Source organism: Pseudophryne corroboree, chromosome 7 (assembly GCF_028390025.1).
Source record: "Pseudophryne corroboree isolate aPseCor3 chromosome 7, aPseCor3.hap2, whole genome shotgun sequence".
Lineage (NCBI taxonomy): Eukaryota > Metazoa > Chordata > Amphibia > Anura > Myobatrachidae > Pseudophryne > Pseudophryne corroboree.
The window spans coordinates 1821730-1844173 of record NC_086450.1 but is presented as its reverse complement, the minus strand read 5'-3'; the positions used below and the strand labels follow the sequence as shown (position 1 = coordinate 1844173).

The window sequence follows — 22444 nt, the reverse complement described above, 5'->3', positions numbered from 1 at the left end:
GTTCCCTCCTCTGCCTCTCATACCCAAGGTACTGAGATTGATAAGATGGAGAGGAGTAAGCACTATATTAGTGGCTCCGGATTGGCCAAGAAGGAATTGGTAACCGGAACTTCAAGAGATGCTCACGGAGGATCCGTAGCCTCTACCTCTAAGAAGGGACCTGCTCCAGCAAGGACCTTGTCTGTTCCAAGACTTACCGCGGCTGCGTTGACGGCATGGCGGTTGAACGCCGGATCCTGAAGGAAAAAGGCATTCCGGATGAAGTCATCCCTATCCTGATCAAAGCCAGGAAGGATGTAACCGCAAAATATTATCACCGCATTTGGCGAAAATATGTTGCGTGGTGCGAGGCCAGTAAGGCTCGACGGAGGAAATTCAACTGGGTCGATTCCTACATTTCCTGCAAACAGGAGTATCTATGGGCCTGAAATTGGGGTCCATTAAGGTTCAAATTTCGGCTCTGTCAATTTTCTTCCAAAAAAGAACTAGCTTCAGTCCCTGAAGTTCAGACATTTGTTAAAGGGGTACTGCATATACAGCCTCCTTTTGTGCCTTTAGTGGCACTTTTGGGATCTCCAGGTGGTTTTTGGGTTCCAAAAGTCACATTGGTTTGACACACTTAAATCTGTGGAGTTAAACTATCTCACAGAAAAAGTGGTCATGCTGTTGGCTCTGGCCTGGGCCAGGCGCGTGTCAGAATTGGTGGCTTTATCCTGTAAAAGCCCTTATCTGATTTTCCATTCGGACAGGGCGGAATTGAGGACTCGTCCTCAGTTTCTCCCTAAGGTGGTTTCAGCGTCTCACCTGAACCAAACCTATTGTGGTGCCTGCGGCTGCTAGGGACTTGGAGGACTCCAAGTTGCTAGACGTTGTCAGGACCCGGAAAATATATGTTTCCAGGACGGCTGGAGTCAGGAAATCTGACTCGCTGTTTATCCTCTATGCACCCAACTAGCTGGGTGCTCCTGCTTCTAAGCAGACTATTGCTCGTTGGATTTGTAGTACAATTCAGCTTGCACATTCTGTGGCAGGCCTGCCACAGCCAAAAATCTGTAAATGCCCACTCCACAAGGAAGGTGGGCTCATCTTGGGCAGCTGCCCGAGGGGTCTCGGCTTTACAACTTTGCCGAGCAGTTACTTGGTCAGGAGCAAATACGTTTGTAAAATTCTACAAATTTGATACCCTGGCTGAGGAGGACCGGGAGTTCTCTCATTGGGGGCTGCAGAGTCATCCGCACTCTCCCGCCCGTTTGGGAGCTTTGGTATAATCCCCATGGTCCTTACGGAGTTCCCAGCATCCACTAGGACGTCAGAGAAAATAAGAATTTACTTACCGATAATTCTATTTCTCGTAGTCCGTAGTGGATGCTGGGCGCCCATCCCAAGTGCGGATTGTCTGCAATACTGGTACATAATTATTGTTACCAAAAAATTCGGGTTATTGTTGTAGTGAGCCATCTTTTCGGGAGGCTTCTCTATTATCATGCTGTTAACTGGGTTCAGATCACAAGTTGTACAGTGTGATTGGTGTGGCTGGTATGAGTCTTACCCGGGATTCAAAATCCTTCCTTATTGTGTACGCTCGTCCGGGCACAGTATCCTAACTGAGGCTTGGAGGAGGGTCATAGGGGGAGGAGCCAGTGCACACCAGGTGATCCTAAAGCTTTCTTTAGATGTGCCCTGTCTCCTGCGGAGCCGCTATTCCCCATGGTCCTTACGGAGTTCCCAGCATCCACTACGGACTACGAGAAATAGAATTATCGGTAAGTAAATTCTTATTATTACTTTGCTTTACTCTAGGTTGTGTTTAAATGTCTTTTAATTCCTCTCTCCGAATACAACACAGGAGCCTCATCCGGTCCGGCTGTCTGCAGAAGAAGTGTTACTGAAACAGACCAAACTAGACAACGCGACACTCAACTTATTCCAAAACCTGACCGAGCTGAAGTCCTTCTTCATAAAGGTAACGTGACCCCCATGCTGCTTGTAACGTGACCCCCTGCTGCTTATAACGTGACCCCATCTCTGCTGCTTATCACCGAGAGAACGTGTCTGAATACATGAAACCATTGAGCTTTCTTTCCAGAACACTATGGGGTAATTACATTTTTTTCACCCCTTTCCTCACTCGTTCTGTTTCTGCTGACGGGCGTAGTATAATTATTTCAGCTCGCTACCCCCGGGGTAGCGAGGGCATCCAACCTTTTACACAGCTAAACCTGATTACTATGGGCGCAATAACAGGGATCACTTTACAAAGGAGATTGGACGTGATATATCATTTGAATACCACCCTATGGGGGAAATTCAATTGCTTGAAAACTTGGTTGGGTGTCTGTCTATTAGATAGGAAAAAACAGACACCCAACTGACTTTTCAAACAATTGAATACCCCCCCCCCCCTCCCTATGGGCGGGATTCAAATCTTTTATTGCCCCCGATCTCCCGTCTAAAGTGACGGGAGAGCACAGGGCGATATTCTAATGACCCCCGTTTTTGCGCTGATCACGCCCATAAGAGACGGGTTTAGCCACGTAAAGCAGATAAACCCGACTAAAGACATGGGCACGATCGTGAAATGTCCCATTTGGGCGTCTAAACGGGTCACCCTACACGCATTTTAGCCCTGGGGGCGGCGCGCTGAAATGCTGATATCACACCCATCGGCGGTAACATTTGAATACTGCCGGCGGGCGCTATGGGGGTGGGAGGGGGCACAGAAGATTTGAATCACACCCTGTGTGTCTTATTTTCCTTCCCCAAATTGCTGTTTCACTATTCAGGGGATATGTCTGATCATAAATGTCTCTTCTTCTCCAGGGAATCAGCGATGAAGTTCCGGTTGTTAAAGCCATCGTCCCAAAGAATCAGCTGCGTTCCTTCATATCTCAGGGAAGCCCGGAAGCGCTGGTGCGTGACTTATCTATGATTATACGTAAATACACCTACACACACTACGACAGTACTGCACGTACGACATATAGGGGGATATGTACTAAAGCCTTGCAGAGAGATAAAATACCAGCCAATCCGCTCCTTACCGCCATGTTATAAGCTGTGGTTGAAAAACGACAGGAGCTGATTGGCTGGTACTTTATCTCTCTCCAAAGATTAGAACAGGCATGTCCAAACTGCGGCCCTCCAGATGTTAAGAAACTACACATCCCAGCATGCCCTGACACAGCATTAGCATTCTCTGACAGCAAAACTGTGTTAGGGCATGCTGGGATGTGTAGTTTCACAACAGCTGGAGGGCCGCAGTTTGGACATGCCTGGATTAGAACATCTGCCCCATAGTGGACTGTGGTGTAATGTACCTGCAGCCCTGCGGAGCTTCAGTATTATACAGTCTGATCATGTTTCCCAGCCCTGCGGAGCTTCAGTATTATACAGTCTGATCGTGTTTCCCAGCCCTGCGGTGCTTCAGTATTATACAGTCTGATCGTGTTTCCCAGCCCTGCGGAGCTTCAGTATTATACAGTCTGATCATGTTTCCCAGCCCTGCGGAGCTTCAGTATTATACAGTCTGATCGTGTTTCCCAGCCCTGCGGAGCTCCAGTATTATACAGTCTGATCGTGTTTCCCAGCCCTGCGGAGCTTCGGTATTTTACAGTCTGATCGTGTTTCCCAGCCCTGCGGAGCTTCAGTATTATACAGTCTGATCGTGTTTCCCAGCCCTGCGGAGCTTCAGTATTATACAGTCTGATCGTGTTTCCCAGCCCTGCGGAGCTTCAGTATTATACAGTCTGATCGTGTTGCCCAGCCCTGCGGAGCTTCAGTATAATACAGTCTGATCGTGTTTCCCAGCCCTGCGGTGCTTCAGTATTATACAGTCTGATCGTGTTTCCCAGCCCTGCGGAGCTTCAGTATTATACAGTCTGATCGTGTTTCCCAGCCCTGCGGAGCTTCAGTATAATACAGTCTGATCGTGTTTCCCAGCCCTGCGGAGCTTCAGTATTATACAGTCTGATCGTGTTTCCCAGCCCTGCGGGGCTTCAGTATTATACAGTCTGATCGTGTTTCCCAGCCCTGCGGGGCTTCAGTATTATACAGTCTGATCGTGTTTCCCAGCCCTGCGGAGCTTCAGTATTATACAGTCTGATCGTGTTTCCCAGCCCTGCGGAGCTCCAGTATTATACAGTCTGATCGTGTTTCCCAGCCCTGCGGTGCTTCAGTATTATACAGTCTGATCGTGTTTCCCAGCCCTGCGGGGCTTCAGTATTATACAGTCTGATCGTGTTTCCCAGCCCTGCGGGGCTTCAGTATTATACAGTCTGATCGTGTTTCCCAGCCCTGCGGAGCTTCAGTATTATACAGTCTGATCGTGTTTCCCAGCCCTGCGGAGCTTCAGTATTATACAGTCTGATCGTGTTTCCCAGCCCTGCGGAGCTTCAGTATTATACAGTCTGATCGTGTTTCCCAGCCCTGCGGGGCTTCAGTATTATACAGTCTGATCGTGTTTCCCAGCCCTGCGGGGCTTCAGTATTATACAGTCTGATCGTGTTGCCCAGCCCTGCGGAGCTTCAGTATTATACAGTCTGATCGTGTTTCCCAGCCCTGCGGGGCTTCAGTATTTTACAGTCTGATCGTGTTTCCCAGCCCTGCGGAGCTTCAGTATTATACAGTCTGATCGTGTTTCCCAGCCCTGCGGAGCTTCAGTATTATACAGTCTGATCGTGTTTCCCAGCCCTGCGGAGCTTCAGTATTATACAGTCTGATCGTGTTTCCCAGCCCTGCGGAGCTTCAGTATTATACAGTCTGATCGTGTTTCCCAGCCCTGCGGAGCTTCAGTATTATACAGTCTGATCGTGTTTCCCAGCCCTGCGGAGCTTCAGTATTATACAGTCTGATCGTGTTTCCCAGCCCTGCGGAGCTTCAGTATTATACAGTCTGATCGTGTTTCCCAGCCCTGCGGAGCTTCAGTATTATACAGTCTGATCGTGTTTCCCAGCCCTGCGGGGCTTCAGTATTATACAGTCTGATCGTGTTTTTCCAGCCCTGCGGAGCTTCAGTATAATACAGTCTGATCGTGTTTCCCAGCCCTGCGGTGCTTCAGTATTATACAGTCTGATCGTGTTTCCCAGCCCTGCGGAGCTTCAGTATTATACAGTCTGATCGTGTTTCCCAGCCCTGCGGAGCTTCAGTATTATACAGTCTGATCGTGTTTCCCAGCCCTGCGGAGCTTCAGTATTATACAGTCTGATCGTGTTTCCCAGCCCTGCGGAGCTTCAGTATTATACAGTCTGATCGTGTTTCCCAGCCCTGCGGAGCTTCGGTATTTTACAGTCTGATCGTGTTTCCCAGCCCTGCGGAGCTTCGGTATTATACAGTCTGATGGTGTTTCCCAGCCCTGCGGAGCTTCAGTATTATACAGTCTGATGGTGTTTCCCAGCCCTGCGGAGCTTCAGTATTATACAGTCTGATGGTGTTTCCCAGCCCTGCGGAGCTTCAGTATTATACAGTCTGATCGTGTTTCCCAGCCCTGCGGAGCTTCAGTATTATACAGTCTGATCGTGTTTCCCAGCCCTGCGGAGCTTCAGTATTATACAGTCTGATCGGGTTTCCCAGCCCTGCGGGGCTTCAGTATTATACAGTCTGATCGTGTTTCCCAGCCCTGCGGAGCTTCAGTATTATACAGTCTGATCGTGTTTCCCAGCCTTGCGGAGCTTCAGTATTATACAGTCTGATCGTGTTTCCCAGCCCTGCGGAGCTTCAGTATTATACAGTCTGATCGTGTTTCCCAGCCCTGCGGAGCTCCAGTATTATACAGTCTGATCGTGTTTCCCAGCCCTGCGGAGCTTCAGTATTATACAGTCTGATCGTGTTTCCCAGCCCTGCGGAGCTCCAGTATTATACAGTCTGATCGTGTTTCCCAGCCCTGCGGAGCTTCAGTATTATACAGTCTGATCGTGTTTCCCAGCCTTGCGGAGCTTCAGTATTATACAGTCTGATCGTGTTTCCCAGCCCTGCGGAGCTTCAGTATTATACAGTCTGATCGTGTTTCCCAGCCCTGCGGAGCTCCAGTATTATACAGTCTGATCGTGTTTCCCAGCCCTGCGGAGCTTCAGTATTATACAGTCTGATCGTGTTTCCCAGCCCTGCGGAGCTCCAGTATTATACAGTCTGATCGTGTTTCCCAGCCCTGCGGAGCTTCAGTATTATACAGTCTGATGGTGTTTCCCAGCCCTGCGGAGCTTCAGTATTATACAGTCTGATCGTGTTTCCCAGCCCTGCGGAGCTTCAGTATTATACAGTCTGATCGTGTTTCCCAGCCCTGCGGGGCTTCAGTATTATACAGTCTGATCGTGTTTTTCCAGCCCTGCGGAGCTTCAGTATAATACAGTCTGATCGTGTTTCCCAGCCCTGCGGTGCTTCAGTATTATACAGTCTGATCGTGTTTCCCAGCCCTGCGGAGCTTCAGTATTATACAGTCTGATCGTGTTTCCCAGCCCTGCGGAGCTTCAGTATTATACAGTCTGATCGTGTTTCCCAGCCCTGCGGAGCTTCAGTATTATACAGTCTGATCGTGTTTCCCAGCCCTGCGGAGCTTCAGTATTATACAGTCTGATCGTGTTTCCCAGCCCTGCGGAGCTTCGGTATTTCTTTATCATCCACTAGGGGTCACTGGAGTACTCTTGGGATATGGACGGGCGTAGCCGAACAAAGGCACTGAATATTCAAATTTAGGACTCTCCCCCCCCCTCCATATCCCCAAGTACCTCAGTGTACTTTGCCAGTGTTTTTTCGGTGCTCACAGATGAACATCGGCTTGTGGCAATGGCCACTTTTCAGATTTTTATTTTTATTTTTAATTTTTACACTTCCCGTCTCAGTTTATGGAAAAACATGGGTCCGGGATGGTGCCGCTGCAAGGCAGCGGATGGCGTGTCGGTCCTCACAAAGAGCACCCTCACAGCCACAGGCGCTATAGGCAAGCGCATGGCGTGTCGGTCCTCACAAAGAGCACCCTCACAGCCACAGGCAGCCACTGTCTCCTGCAAACTGAACGGAGCTTACAGAAAGAAGCTCCGTCACAGCCAGGATAAGACAAAGAGCTGGAAGGATCTACAGCTGCAAGGAGCTTACAGAAGCTCCGTCACAGCCAAGATGAGGCTGAAACGGAGCTTGCAGAGAGAAGAGAAGGCGGCACAAGGTATGAGTGTCAGGGCGGTCAGCTCACGCTGCCGCTCTGCTGTGTGTGAGTGTTATACTGTAGAAATGCCATAGCCGCTGAGCACGTGAGTGTTATACTTGCTGAACGATGCGCAGAGCGGCCGCACGTCACTCAGACGTTGGCCGCTCTCACTGCGCTGATGGCCCGGTACGAGAATCTCCGTGCGCTGTACTAAGCAGAGCGGCCGCACGTCACTCAGACGCCGGCCGCTCTCACTGCTCTGAGGGCACGGCACCGCTACACGCCACCGACATTCTCCTGGGCTGAACTAAGCAGAGCGGCCGCACGTCACTCAGACGCCGGCCGCTCTCACTGCTCTGATGCGGCACCGTTACACGCCGCCGACATTCTCCGGGCGCTCAACTAAGCAGAGCGGCCGCACGTCACTCAGACGCCGGCCGCTCTCACTGCTCTGATGGCCCGGCACCGCTACACGCCGCCGAGACGCTCCTCTACTAAAGAGAGCGGCCGCACGTCACTAAAGGACGCAGGCCACTCTTCCAGAGAGACACCGCAGACACAGGGAGACTGTGTACTGCTGTAGGAAGCAGCTGCCGGACGGCTCCCCGGCGCTAGATTCAGGCTCTCCTGCTCTCCCTGCTCCCGATCTCCGTACGCTGCAGGTAAGGGATGCAGGGGGGGGGGGGGGGGAATAATACCCATAGCAGCAGCAAAGGCTGCAGGGGTTCAAAATACACAAGCAGCGCAGCACGTTAAACAATGTACACTGTGTACTGTGATGTTTCAGCACGTTTTATATATATATACATATAATGAAGCTTTTGCTGGCGAAACTGTCTATAATATCAGTATGAACTGTGATTATATGTGTAAACACTTTGTATATATATATAATATATATATGAGGCTTTGGCTGGCAATAGGTTATCAGTGGCATAACCTATTGCACGTTTAACCATGTTTTCTGTTATTTTTGGTTACAGTTGCAAGATAAATACACTGCAGGCAGTGCTCATATTATTTGAATAAATGCATATATTTTACTGTATCCTACACCTGGGCAAAGTAACTGTATAATAGGCTATTAAGCCTATATTAAAACTGCAGCAGGTAACCTGTACTGTGATTTTCTGGGAAAGCATGGCATGACGGCCATTTTAATCATTGCTGGTTTTCCAGTTATAATTCCAGACCATACACCTCTGCTCCACAAGGAGGCGCAGGGGTGTTAGTGGGAATTTTTTAGTTCAAGATAATTCTAGAACATTCCTGCCCTACATCTTTAAGCCACCAGAAGGCGCAGGGGTGTTAGTAGGAATTTGGTTCGGGTTTCATGCCCATGTGAACTGCTTTTCACATAAAGACTTTAGTTTCCTAATAAATATGCTGTTCAGCAATAACATATATATATAGATATATATGCCATATAATAATGTTATTAAGTCGTGCAAGTGTCTGTCTGTTGCCTATTATGATGTCTGTCTACATAGCGAATAAGGCTCTAGTGCAGACTAAAAATGTTAACATTGGCAATTCAAATTAAAACAGCGGTAATCGGAGTCTCAGAATAACTCCGCCAGCGCTAACAAAAGACAATCTTTCCAAAGTGACAATTTTCCTTTGGGTACCAGAGTGTTTATTTCACTAGTCTTATAATTTAATGCACGATTCTATGTCAAATCTCACACCGATAACTACAAGTGAGAAGGGTACATTAGTCCAGCATTCAGATAGTGCGGGGTTTTGGACAACCATACATAATCGTTTCCAAAAGGACGCGATCCGCCATTGGTATATGCGTTTCTGTCAAACATTATAAAAACCACAGATACATTTGGGTCACTAGAATCTATGTATGAAACCATGCCGATCACGGTTAAAAGAAGCTGCAGAGTATATCTGTAAAGCTTTTGCTAACGCCGGTTATTTTCAATGTCGCTAGTTAAGCGCGACAAGGCCAGAGCTTGTTTGCTCCTAAATTGGATATATGTGTAACGACATTTTATCCCTTTACGATATTCTGCCATTAGCGCATACAATATACTTGTAACGGCGTTTTATTCCTTTATAAAAATCACTCACGCCTTGTAACGACAGGACGTTACAGTCAGCAAGCCAGTGGTTTGATGACCTCTTTTACAATTGTGGAAGTGCGTCTTTTCAGGTTACATTTGCGAGGTTTCAGGACTTCAACTCATATATGTCTCAGCTATTTACAGCTTAGAGTACAAAACTGCTTCTGGCGAACGGTTTGGCAGGTTGTCATTTAGTCTTTGCTGGTTTATAAACCAGGCAATAGTACGCCAACAGAGTCAAAGTTACTTATTCCCCTCTGTTTGAGCAAAATCAAACAGCTCCGTTGCAATATCAATCAGCAAGTCATTTACTACAGTTAGAAAATGGATTTTCTGCAGTTAGTTTTTGCTTATTGCAGCCACAAAATTGTATAATTGCATTTGATCTTCACAATGCGTATTTACCCAGTCCGGTTTCTTCATCACAGGTTCTAGCGTTGGCAAATCGCCACAACCATTAACCATTTCATTTATACCGTTGCTTATCGCTTCCGGTATTTACCAAAGTGATGTTGGAATAATAGCTCATCTCACATAAGAACTATGTATCAACAAAGTTCCTCTATCTTGCGCTACTAAGGTATACTGCGGTAGCAGATTAAGTTCGAAAACAATCGCATCTAAGTCTGTCTAAACGATGTCAATTCCTAGGTAAGATTATAAATAAGGTAAATCAAAGACTTTTACCTACTACAACAGCAAGAACAAAGGTACACGCACACTAGCGGTACATTGGTGTATTCATCTATTAAGAATAAAGATGTGTTTTCACAATAGATAAATGTCCTAGAACTCTGTGCATTTTACAATGCAATAAATGATTCGTTTTCAGTCTGACCAGGGATAGACTCTGGGTTCTCTTCAGAACGAATAAATCTTTCGCTTTTTACTAAAGATTTCTGTGGACAGGAACAACCGTGAGTTTCATGTAATTTTGTTTTTTCATGCCTGGCTCACGCTGCCCTTAAGCAGTCAAACGAAGCAACGGCAGTTGTATACACAACAACCAGTGAGAACCAAGAAGCCGCATGGCAATGCGGCAGGTAACTCAAATCTTCAATGGCTCAGAACGCCATTATGTGAAAATGTCAAGACATCAATCCGTGAGTGGACATTTGTTAGACAAAAGATCTCACCCGTCAGGGTTTGGATCTTGAAAACTGGACATTAAATCCAGAGGTGTTTCATATGTGAGTCCACAGAAGGCGGTTACCCCAAGTATACATAATGGCATCTCGCCACAATTACAAAAGCTCAGTATGTGTACATCACATTCATGGGGTCATTCAGCATCGTGTATCTGGCTCCACCATTTTCCGCTTCTCTCTTCGTTGCCAAAACGGATCAGAAGACAGTTCGTCACAGTCATACTGGTGGTATCTCATGGGTTTCGGAGAAGTTTGCTTCTCGAATTTTCAAGTAATACTTGCACACGATCTTGGCCCGCTCATAATACGGCCAACCTGTTACATCACGGAACGTTCTTTTACCCATAGTTACCTATGTACCTATTATCTATGTACCGCAGCTGCGGTTGACGGGGTGAGAGTTCAGACCGCTCTCTTAAAAAATAGAGAATTACAGTATCGGTTATACCAACCATGTTACGAAATAGTAAGCCGCTTAAGGCAGCTCATAATTAAAAAAAAAAAATTTCGTGTGCTTACATAGGTTATAAACCTCGGAAGTTTCCAACATCATACTTCAAGTTACCCGTATTCTGTTAAACGGGATGGGATGGAAAACTGCGTTCATCTGCACTAAGAGTGCAGGTATCTGTGTGGTAAACTTATTTTCAAAGCGTTTGCCTCTATTTACGTCTGTAAACATCTTTCTACAAGGTGTCACCAAAGTTCAGACTCTATTTATCCCACCTACAGCGCCAGGCGATTTAAGGTTGGGTTCAGATTTCTTAGTTTTCATATTTTGGAATCCTTTCAACAAATGGGAATTAAGTTTCATATTTTTGAACCCTTACAACAAATGGGTATTAAGTTCTCACTTTGGAAAACATTTTTCTTCTAGCCTTGGCTTTGCCAAGGGTGCTTCGGCAATGATTTTGTTTTCATATTTGGGTGCCTTGTATTCCAAGCCACCGTATTTGAGTTTTCTCATTACAAAGCAGATCTTCCGACGAAATCCGCTTTCGTATTCTTCACATCAATATACCAATAGTGGTTCCTGTGGGGACAGCACATTCTAAAATTCTGAATGTGGTACACGCGTTACGCGTTTATATATGTAGTACGTGATATGAATACGTGGTTTGTTCTATATGATACTGCAAACTGGGGTTAGCCAGTTTCTCAGCAGATTTTATCCGGTTGGATAATAATGACTACAAGTCAGGCTTACTTTAAGGCTAAGTTACAATCGCCTACGTCAGTAATAGCATCCCACAGGTTCTGTGGGAATGTCACACCCAGCGGGTCGTGGAGCGTCTACGACGCGGCTACATAGCCTTTAGTGCACCACGTTTGTGCACGTTTACACGTTATGAATGGTGGCGCCATCAGCATTTAGCTTTGGCTGCCTACTGTTACAAGTATCAAACAGCTCTCCCGCCCACGAGGGAAGCTTTGGTACGTCCCAAGAGTACTCCAGTGACCCCTAGTGGATGATAAAGAAAATAGGATTTTGGTACTTACCAGGTAAATCCTTTTCTTTGAATCCATAGGGGGCACTGGACGCCCACCCAGAGCAGTTTTACCTGGGTTGTTGTAAGCTCAAGGGAGCTTAGTGAACAAATTTAACTTGGATGGTATTAAGCTCGAAGGAGCTTAGGGTAACACATTTTCACCAATTGGCTCAAATTATAAAGTTCTATCGGTTATGGTGTCAACTGTTTAGTTGACAATAAGGTTACGGATCAACTTTGTGGTTGTCCGTTATGTTATAGGGATTCTCCATTGTCAACCTCTCTATATCCTGTTCGCTCAGTAAAAAACACTGGCAAAGTACACTGAGGTACTTGGGGATATGGAGGGGGGGGAGAGTCCTAAATTTGAATATTCAGTGCCTTTGTTCGGCTACGCCCGTCCATATCCCAAGAGTACTCCAGTGCCCCCTATGGATTCAAAGAAAAGGATTTACCTGGTAAGTACCAAAATCCTATTTTTACAGTCTGATCGTGTTTCCCAGCCCTGCGGAGCTTCGGTATTATACAGTCTGATGGTGTTTCCCAGCCCTGCGGAGCTTCAGTATTATACAGTCTGATGGTGTTTCCCAGCCCTGCGGAGCTTCAGTATTATACAGTCTGATCGTGTTTCCCAGCCTTGCGGAGCTTCAGTATTATACAGTCTGATCGTGTTTCCCAGCCCTGCGGAGCTTCAGTATTATACAGTCTGAACGTGTTTCCCAGCCCTGCGGGGCTTCAGTATTATACAGTCTGATCGTGTTTCCCAGCCCTGCGAAGCTTCAGTATTATACAGTCTGATCGTGTTTCCCAGCCCTGCGGAGCTCCAGTATTATACAGTCTGATCGTGTTTCCCAGCCCTGCGGAGCTTCAGTATTATACAGTCTGATCGTGTTTCCCAGCCCTGCGGAGCTCCAGTATTATACAGTCTGATCGTGTTTCCCAGCCCTGCGGAGCTTCAGTATTATACAGTCTGATGGTGTTTCCCAGCCCTGCGGAGCTTCAGTATTATACAGTCTGATGGTGTTTCCCAGCCCTGCGGAGCTTCAGTATTATACAGTCTGATGGTGTTTCCCAGCCCTGCGGAGCTTCAGTATTATACAGTCTGATCGTGTTTCCCAGCCCTGCGAAGCTTCAGTATTATACAGTCTGATCGTGTTTCCCAGCCCTGCGGAGCTCCAGTATTATACAGTCTGATCGTGTTTCCCAGCCCTGCGGAGCTTCAGTATTATACAGTCTGATCGTGTTTCCCAGCCCTGCGGAGCTTCAGTATTATACAGTCTGATCGTGTTTCCCAGCCCTGCGGAGCTCCAGTATTATACAGTCTGATCGTGTTTCCCAGCCCTGCGGAGCTTCAGTATTATACAGTCTGATCGTGTTTCCCAGCCCTGCGGAGCTTCAGTATTATACAGTCTGATCGTGTTTCCCAGCCCTGCGGAGCTTCAGTATTATACAGTCTGATCGTGTTTCCCAGCCCTGCGGAGCTTCAGTATTATACAGTCTGATCGTGTTTCCCAGCCCTGCGGAGCTTCAGTATTATACAGTCTGATCGTGTTTCCCAGCCCTGCGGAGCTCCAGTATTATACAGTCTGATCGTGTTTCCCAGCCCTGCGGGGCTTCAGTATTATACAGTCTGATCGTGTTTCCCAGCCCTGCGGGGCTTCAGTATTATACAGTCTGATCGTGTTGCCCAGCCCTGCGGAGCTTCAGTATTATACAGTCTGATCGTGTTTCCCAGCCCTGCGGGGCTTCAGTATTTTACAGTCTGATCGTGTTTCCCAGCCCTGCGGAGCTTCAGTATTATACAGTCTGATCGTGTTTCCCAGCCCTGCGGAGCTTCAGTATTATACAGTCTGATCGTGTTTCCCAGCCCTGCGGAGCTTCAGTATTATACAGTCTGATCGTGTTTCCCAGCCCTGCGGAGCTTCAGTATTATACAGTCTGATCGTGTTTCCCAGCCCTGCGGAGCTTCAGTATTATACAGTCTGATCGTGTTTCCCAGCCCTGCGGAGCTTCAGTATTATACAGTCTGATCGTGTTTCCCAGCCCTGCGGAGCTTCAGTATTATACAGTCTGATCGTGTTTCCCAGCCCTGCGGAGCTTCAGTATTATACAGTCTGATCGTGTTTCCCAGCCCTGCGGGGCTTCAGTATTATACAGTCTGATCGTGTTTTTCCAGCCCTGCGGAGCTTCAGTATAATACAGTCTGATCGTGTTTCCCAGCCCTGCGGTGCTTCAGTATTATACAGTCTGATCGTGTTTCCCAGCCCTGCGGAGCTTCAGTATTATACAGTCTGATCGTGTTTCCCAGCCCTGCGGAGCTTCAGTATTATACAGTCTGATCGTGTTTCCCAGCCCTGCGGAGCTTCAGTATTATACAGTCTGATCGTGTTTCCCAGCCCTGCGGAGCTTCAGTATTATACAGTCTGATCGGGTTTCCCAGCCCTGCGGGGCTTCAGTATTATACAGTCTGATCGTGTTTCCCAGCCCTGCGGAGCTTCAGTATTATACAGTCTGATCGTGTTTCCCAGCCTTGCGGAGCTTCAGTATTATACAGTCTGATCGTGTTTCCCAGCCCTGCGGAGCTTCAGTATTATACAGTCTGAACGTGTTTCCCAGCCCTGCGGGGCTTCAGTATTATACAGTCTGATCGTGTTTCCCAGCCCTGCGAAGCTTCAGTATTATACAGTCTGATCGTGTTTCCCAGCCCTGCGGAGCTCCAGTATTATACAGTCTGATCGTGTTTCCCAGCCCTGCGGAGCTTCAGTATTATACAGTCTGATCGTGTTTCCCAGCCCTGCGGAGCTCCAGTATTATACAGTCTGATCGTGTTTCCCAGCCCTGCGGAGCTTCAGTATTATACAGTCTGATGGTGTTTCCCAGCCCTGCGGAGCTTCAGTATTATACAGTCTGATGGTGTTTCCCAGCCCTGCGGAGCTTCAGTATTATACAGTCTGATCGTGTTTCCCAGCCCTGCGAAGCTTCAGTATTATACAGTCTGATCGTGTTTCCCAGCCCTGCGGAGCTCCAGTATTATACAGTCTGATCGTGTTTCCCAGCCCTGCGGAGCTTCAGTATTATACAGTCTGATCGTGTTTCCCAGCCCTGCGGAGCTTCAGTATTATACAGTCTGATCGTGTTTCCCAGCCCTGCGGAGCTCCAGTATTATACAGTCTGATCGTGTTTCCCAGCCCTGCGGAGCTTCAGTATTATACAGTCTGATCGTGTTTCCCAGCCCTGCGGAGCTTCAGTATTATACAGTCTGATCGTGTTTCCCAGCCCTGCGGAGCTTCAGTATTATACAGTCTGATGGTGTTTCCCAGCCCTGCGGAGCTTCAGTATTATACAGTCTGATGGTGTTTCCCAGCCCTGCGGAGCTTCAGTATTATACAGTCTGATCGTGTTTCCCAGCCCTGCGGAGCTTCAGTATTATACAGTCTGATCGTGTTTCCCAGCCCTGCGAAGCTTCAGTATTATACAGTCTGATCGTGTTTCCCAGCCCTGCGGAGCTTCAGTATTATACAGTCTGATCGTGTTTCCCAGCCCTGCGGAGCTTCAGTATTATACAGTCTGATCGTGTTTCCCAGCCCTGCGGAGCTTCAGTATTATACAGTCTGATCGTGTTTCCCAGCCCTGCGGAGCTTCAGTATTATACAGTCTGATCGTGTTTCCCAGCCCTGCGGAGCTTCAGTATTATACAGTCTGATCGTGTTTCCCAGCCCTGCGGTGCTTCAGTATTATACAGTCTGATCATGTTTCCCAGCCCTGCGGAGCTTCAGTATTATACAGTCTGATGGTGTTATTTCTGCATCTGTAGGTGACCATAAGCCAGAACCTGATTATCGGGACACATGGCTGGCTGCCGTACGATAAAAGCATTTCCAATTATTTCACGTTTACGAAGGATCAGACTGTGAATAATCCAAAGTAAGTGAAGTGTGAGAGAATTCTCAGCATGGTAGTATATATGTGTCTGGTTATTACAGATATACCCAATGGATAGCTGGGCGGATTCTGTGATAGGAGCAAATCAAAGAAAGCCAGAAACACTGCAATGCAGGGGGGGCAAATGTATGTATTATGTGTGCATACAGGGTTATTACCAGCTGCTTCTGCATGTAGCCCACACCTAACTCTCTGCACATGTTACATCTGCCCCCCTGCAGCGCAGCATGGTGTTACCCAGGTGCTCAGTTACTGGCTACTTCTGCATGTAGCCCACACATGCTGGCGGCTTTATTCTCACACTGCAATGTAGCTCTGAGCTAGGACACGTCCCTCCCACACCTAACTCTCTGCACATGTTACATCTGCCCCCTACAGCGCAGCATGGTGTTACCCAGGTGCTCAGTTACTGGCTACTTCTGCATGTAGCCCACACATGCTGGCGGCTTTATTCTCACACTGCAATGTAGCTCTGAGCTAGGACACGTCCCTCCCACACCTAACTCTCTGCACATGTTACATCTGCCCCCCTGCAGCGCAGCATGGTGTTACCCAGGTGCTCAGTTACTGGCTGTATGCATGTAGCCCACACATGCTGGCGGCTTTATTCTCACACTGCAATGTAGCTCTGAGCTATGACACGTCCCTCCCACACCTAACTCTCTGCACATGTTACATCTGCCCCCCTGCAGCGCAGCATGGTGTTACCCAGGTGCTCAGTTACTGGCTGCTTCTGCATGTAGCCCACACATGCTGGCGGCTTTATTCTCACACTACAATGTAGCTCTGAGCTATGACACGTCCCTCCCACACCTAACTCTCTGCACATGTTACATCTGCCCCCCTGCAGCGCAGCATGGTGTTACCCAGGTGCTCAGTTACTGGCTACTTCTGCATGTAGCCCACACATGCTGGCAGCTTTATTCTCCCACTGCAATGTAGCTCTGAGCTAGGACACGCCCCTCCCACACCTACCCCTCTGCACATGTTACACCTGCCCCCTGCAGTGCAGCATGGTGTTACCCAGGTGCTCAGTTACTGGCTGATTCTGCATGTAGCCCACACATAACTCTCTGCACATGTTACATCTGCCCCCTGCAGCGCAGCATGGTGTTACCCAGGTGCAGCATTACTCAATGCAATGTGTTTTTATTATATATAAGACATGGGTTCTATTTTGCATGTTTAACCCCAATATGAGCAGATACACGCAGGTGATTGCTGTGGAAGAGCCAGTAATGTAAGCAGAATGTGAATGTATGTGGCAGTGATTGTCAGTCAGTACTCTGTGTTTTTATGTCTTTTTCCCAATGGCAAATAAAGACTGACATTACGCCGTGAATCCTTATTACAGAGCGCAACGTTCCGTCTCTGGCCCATTCGCTCCTGGTCTTGACATTACCTCCAAGCTGTTTGTGGTGTCACATGACGGGAAGGTGCTGTTCAGTGGAGGCCACTGGGACAACAGCATCCGGGTGTCATCCCTGGCTAAGGGGAAGGTGATTGGACAGCACATTCGTCACATGGGTGAGGATCCTGCATGTCTGTACGCTACTGCCGTTACCTAGCTAGCCGCCTCTCCTCATCTTTCATGACCGCAGAGCGCTTCTCCGTACAGTTCCTACGTTCCAGCAGAAGGTTGTTTTGGCTTTTCACTTTAACCAAGAAAAAGTTTTTCCGGTTTCTCATACGTCCTAGAGGATGCTGGGGTCCACTTTAGTACCATGGGGTATAGATGGTTCCGCAGGAGCTATGGACACTCTAAGACTTTCAAAGGGTGTGAACTGGCTCCTCCCTCTATGCCCCTCCTCCAGACCTCAGTTTTAGAAATGTACCCAGGCAGACTGGATGCACTCTGAGGAGCTCTACTGAGTTTCTCTGAAAAGACTTATGTTAGGTTTTTTATTTTCAGGGAGAACTGCTGGCTACAGGCTCCCTGCTTCGTGGGACTGAGGGGGCAGAAGTAGGAACCAACTTCCTGAAGAGTTTCATGACTCTGCTTCTGGCTGACAGGACACCATTAGCTCCTGAAGGGAACTGAACGCTAGCCGTGTCTAGATGTTCACTCCCACAGCACGCCGTCACCCCCCTCACAGAGCCAGAAGACAGGTGAGTATGAGAAGAATGATCTTCAATCAAGAAAGTGATGGCTAAAGGTACCGCGCGGCTGGCGGGAGCGCAGCGCGCCATGTTGCTCACACATACACAGGCACTGCAGGGTGCGGGGCGGGGGGGGGGGGGGGGGGGGGGCGCGCCCTGGGCAGCATGAAACTTATGGAAACTGGCATAAATAAGGGGCATAAGTTGCTGAGGCACAGTCCTACCCCCGCCAGTTTAAAAAATTACCTCATAAAAGCTGAGGAGAAACACACCATTGAAGAGTGGAGCATCCTCCTCAGTCAGCCAGCACACTGCTCAGCGCCATTTTCTCTCTCCTCAGGCTGCAGAGACAACGCTGGTCCTCCTCCACTACTGAATACAAGTATCGGGGTGCAAAACAAGGGGGGGCACAGTGAAATTGGTGCTTTATATTGTTATTGACATTATAAAAAAGCGCTGCATGTCAGAGGGCATTTTATGTTTCACAGGCATTGTGTTACTGGCACTGGGTTTGTGAATTGGCAAATCCTATCTGTGCCCCTCTGACAGATTTTACTGTGGGTCTGTCCCCTATAAGCCCCGGAGTGTCTGTGGTGTGTTTGGGCACGTGTGTGACATGTCTGAGGCAGGGAGTTCTTCCCCTGAGGGTGCCATTTTAGGGACACAGAGTTGTAATGTGGTGGCGCTGCCGACACACCACGAGCCTGAATGAGTGAAAGAAATACGTGATAGTGTGAAATGAATCATATCAGTAGGAGATTGGATAAGTTTGAGTCTCATGCAGAAACCGGGAGAAAATCAGTGGAAGATGTGATTTTTGAGGGTTCTGCTTTCTCATCTGCAGGCGACCCCTCTGGGTCACATATGAGACCGTTTGCAAACATTGTACATACTAATACCGACACGGACTCTGATTCCTGTGTCGACGATAGTGATTCCAGGGGGATAGATCCCAAATTGGCAAAAAGCGTATAATATATGATTGTTGCTATAAAGGAGGTCTTAGAAGTTACGGAAGCCCCTACTGTACCTCAGGAGAAGGCTTATTTCTATAAAGAAAAGAAATGTAAGGTAACTTTCCCTCCTTCCCACGAGCTAAATACTCTTTCAGAGGGAATTTGGGTGAATCCTGAAAAGAAATTTCATATTCCCAAAAGGATTCAGATTGCTTATCCTTTTCCTTTAGAGGACAGAAAAAAATGGGAGTCATTCCCGGTGTTAGACAGTGCAAGGTTAACAAAGAAGGTTATTCTCCCTGCACCTGGGACGGCTTCACTACAGGAGCCGGCAGACCGCAAAATGGAGACTACGTTAAAATCTATTTATGTGGCCAATGGTACGCTACTCAGACCCACCATTGCTTGCGCATGGGTGAGTCGTGCTATCGAACAATGGTCAGATAACTTGTCATCGGAAATTGACACGGTTGATAGAGACGAGATACTCCTAACGTTAGGTCATATCAAAGACGCTGCTGCATACATGCTAGACGCTATGAAGGATATTGGACTCTTGGGTTCAACAGCCGCTACCATGGCAGTATCGGCTCGGAGGGTGTTGGGGATTCGCCAGTGGAATGCTGATGCAGATTCCAAAAGAAATATGGAGGCTCTCCCGTATAAAGGTGAGGCCTTGTTTTGGAGATGGGCTGGATGCTTTAGTCTCGGCGGCTACCGCAGGTAAGTCAACATTCTTGCCTTATGCTCCTACACCGGCGAAAAAGACACATCACTCTCACATGCAGTCCTTTCGGCCCAACAAATACAAAAAGGCCAAAGGTTCCCCCTTCTTTGCAGGTAAGGGAAGGGGAAAAGGAAAGAAATCTGCAGCATCTCCCGGATCGCAGGAGCAGAAGTCCACCCCTGCTTCTGCCGAATCTGCAGCATGATGCTGGGGCTCCTTTGCGGGAGTCCGCTCGAATGGGAGCACGTCTGAAACTTTTCAGTCAGATCTGGATTCAATCTGGCCTGGACCCATGGGTCTTACAAATAGTGTCCCATGGGTACAAACTAGAGTTTCAAGACGTCCCCCCATGCCGATTTTTCAAATCGACCTGGCCAGCTTCTCTTCCAGAAAGAGAGGCAGTAACAACGGCAATTCAAAAATTGTGTCAGGATCAGGTCATTCTCCTGGTACCCTTGTCACAACAAGTAGAAGGGTTTTATTCAAGCCTCTTCGTAGTTCCGAAGCCGGACGGCTCGGTCAGACCGATTTTAAACCTGAAAAATCTGAATCTCTATCTGAAAAGGTTCAAGTTCAAGATGGCATCCCTGAGGGCAGTGATTTCCAGTCTGGAGGAGGGGGACTTCATGGTGTCAGTAGACATAAAGGATGCTTACCTGCATGTTCCCGTTTATCCTCCTCACCAAGCTTATCTGAGATTCGCAGTACAGGATTGCCATTACCAGTTACAGGCGTTGCCGTTCGGACTCTCCACTGCACCGAGGGTATTCACCAAGGTGATGGCGGAGATGAATGGTCCTCCTTCGTCAAAAAGGAGTCAATATAATTCCTTATCTGGACAATCTCCTGATAAAAGCGAGATCCAGGGAGCAGTTGGTGCAGAACATCGCACTCTCCCTGTCAATACTCCAACAACACGGTTGGATCATGAATTTTCCGAAGTCGCAGTTGGAACCGACGACAAGATTGTCCTTTTTAGGGATGATTCTGGACACAGAAGTACGGAGAGTATTTCTTCCAGTGGAAAGGCTCTGGAAATCCAGAAAATGGTCAAACAAATATTGAAACCAACAAGCGTGTCGATCCATCAATGCATTCTGTTGTTGGGGAAAATGGTAGCGGCCTACGAGGCCATACAGTTTGGCTGATTTCATTCCAGAGTATTCCAGCGGGACCTATTGGACAAGTGGTCCAGATCCCACCTACACATGCTCCGGAAAATAATCCTGTCCCCCAAAGCCAGGATTTCGCTCCTGTGGTGGCTAAACAGTTCTCACCTACTAGAGGGACGCAGATTTGGGATTCACGACTGGGGTCCTAATAACCGCGGATGCAAGTCTCCGAGGCTGGGGAGCTGTCACACAGGGGGAAAGCTTCCAAGGAAAATGGTCAAGTCAGGAAGCCTGCCTTCACATAAACGTTCTGGAATTGAGAGCCATTTACAACGGCCTTTTACAAGCGGTACATCTTCTTCAAGATCATCCCGTGCAGATCCAGTCGGACAATGTAACAGCAGTCGCGTACATAAACAGGCAGGGCGGAACGAAAAGCAGAGCGGCAATGGCAGAGGTGATAAGGATTCTCCTCTGGGCAGAAAGACATTTAAGAGCTCTGTCAGCAATTTTCCTTCCGGGAGTGGACAACTGGGAAGCAGACTTCCTCAGCAGACACGATCTCCATCCAGGAGAGTGGGGCCTCCACCAAGAAGTCTTTGCAGTGGTGACAAGTCTTTGGGAAGTTCCGCAAGTAGACATGATGGCATCTCGTCTAAACAAGAAGCTTCAGAGATATTGTTCCTGGTCGAGAGACCCTCAAGCAATAGCAGTGGATGCACTGGTGACCCAGTGGGTGTTTCGGTCGGTATATGTTTTCCCTCCACTTCCACTGACTCCAAAAGTTCTCAAAATAATAGTAAGAACAAGAGTTTGAGCAATCTTCATTGCCCCAGACTGGCCAAGGAGGGCTTGGTATCCAGATCTTCAGGAGTTGCTCATAGAAGATCCTCGGCCTCTTCCTCGGGAGGACCTACTACAGCAGGGGCCGTGTGTGTATCAAGACTTACCACGGCTACGTTTGACGGCATGGCTGTTGAACGCCGGATCCTAGCCCGAAAGGGTATTCCCAAGGAAGTCATCCCCACTCTTATTCAGGCCAGGAAAGGAGTAACGTCTAAACATTACCACCGTATTTGGAGAAAATATGTGTCTTGGTGTGAATCCAAGAAGGCTCCTACGGAAGAGTTTGAGTTGGGACGTTTTCTCCATTTTCTGCAGGCTGGTGTGGATGTGGGCCTTAGATTGGGGTCAATCAAGGTCCAGATTTCGGCCTTATCAGTTTTCTTTCAAAAACAAATTGGCCTCCTTTCCAGAAGTTCAGACGTTCGTGAAAGGGGTTCTGCACATCCAGCCTCCATTTGTGCCTTCAGTGGCACCATGGGACCTTAATGTGGTGTTGCAGTTCCTTCAATTAGATTGGTTTGAACCTCTGCAGGAGATAGAATTGAAGTTTCTCACTTGGAAAGTGGTGATGCTTTTGGCCTTGGCATCCGCAAGGCGGGTGTCTGAGTTGGGGGCCTTGTCTCACAAGAGCCCTTACCTGATCTTCCATGAAGATAGGGCAGAATTAAGAACTCGTCAACAATTTCTTCCAAAGGTGGTTTCGTCCTTCCACATAAACCAACCTATTGTGGTGCCAGTAGCTACTGACACTTTCACCGAGTCAAAGTCTCTAGATGTGGTTAGAGCTTTGAAGATTTATGTCGCAAGAACAGCTCGGTTATGGAAAACAGAGACTCTGTTTGTCCTATATGCTCCCAGCAAGATTGGGTGACCTGCTTCTAAGCAGACTATTGCGCGCTGGATCAGACGGACA

The 22444-nt window shown here is 48.0% G+C and overlaps 1 protein-coding gene and 1 non-coding gene across 4 annotated transcripts in view; both read left to right on the top strand.

Moving 5' to 3' along the window:
• NBEAL1 (neurobeachin like 1) overlaps window positions 1-22444 on the top strand; it is a 410517-nt gene that overhangs the window by 350102 nt on the left and 37971 nt on the right. For 2 of the 3 annotated variants that reach the window (XM_063932593.1, XM_063932592.1), the window contains 4 exons: window positions 1847-1963; window positions 2821-2910; window positions 15663-15772; window positions 17145-17317. In XM_063932593.1, coding sequence (XP_063788663.1) covers window positions 1847-1963; window positions 2821-2910; window positions 15663-15772; window positions 17145-17317 — 490 coding nt within the window. The remainder of the gene's footprint in view (window positions 1-1846; window positions 1964-2820; window positions 2911-15662; window positions 15773-17144; window positions 17318-22444) is intronic. The other variant, XM_063932594.1, reaches the window with a different exon arrangement.
• Window positions 10056-10171, top strand: LOC134946905 (U5 spliceosomal RNA). Its single transcript, XR_010182471.1, has one exon. It is a non-coding gene; the product is annotated as a U5 spliceosomal RNA (small nuclear RNA).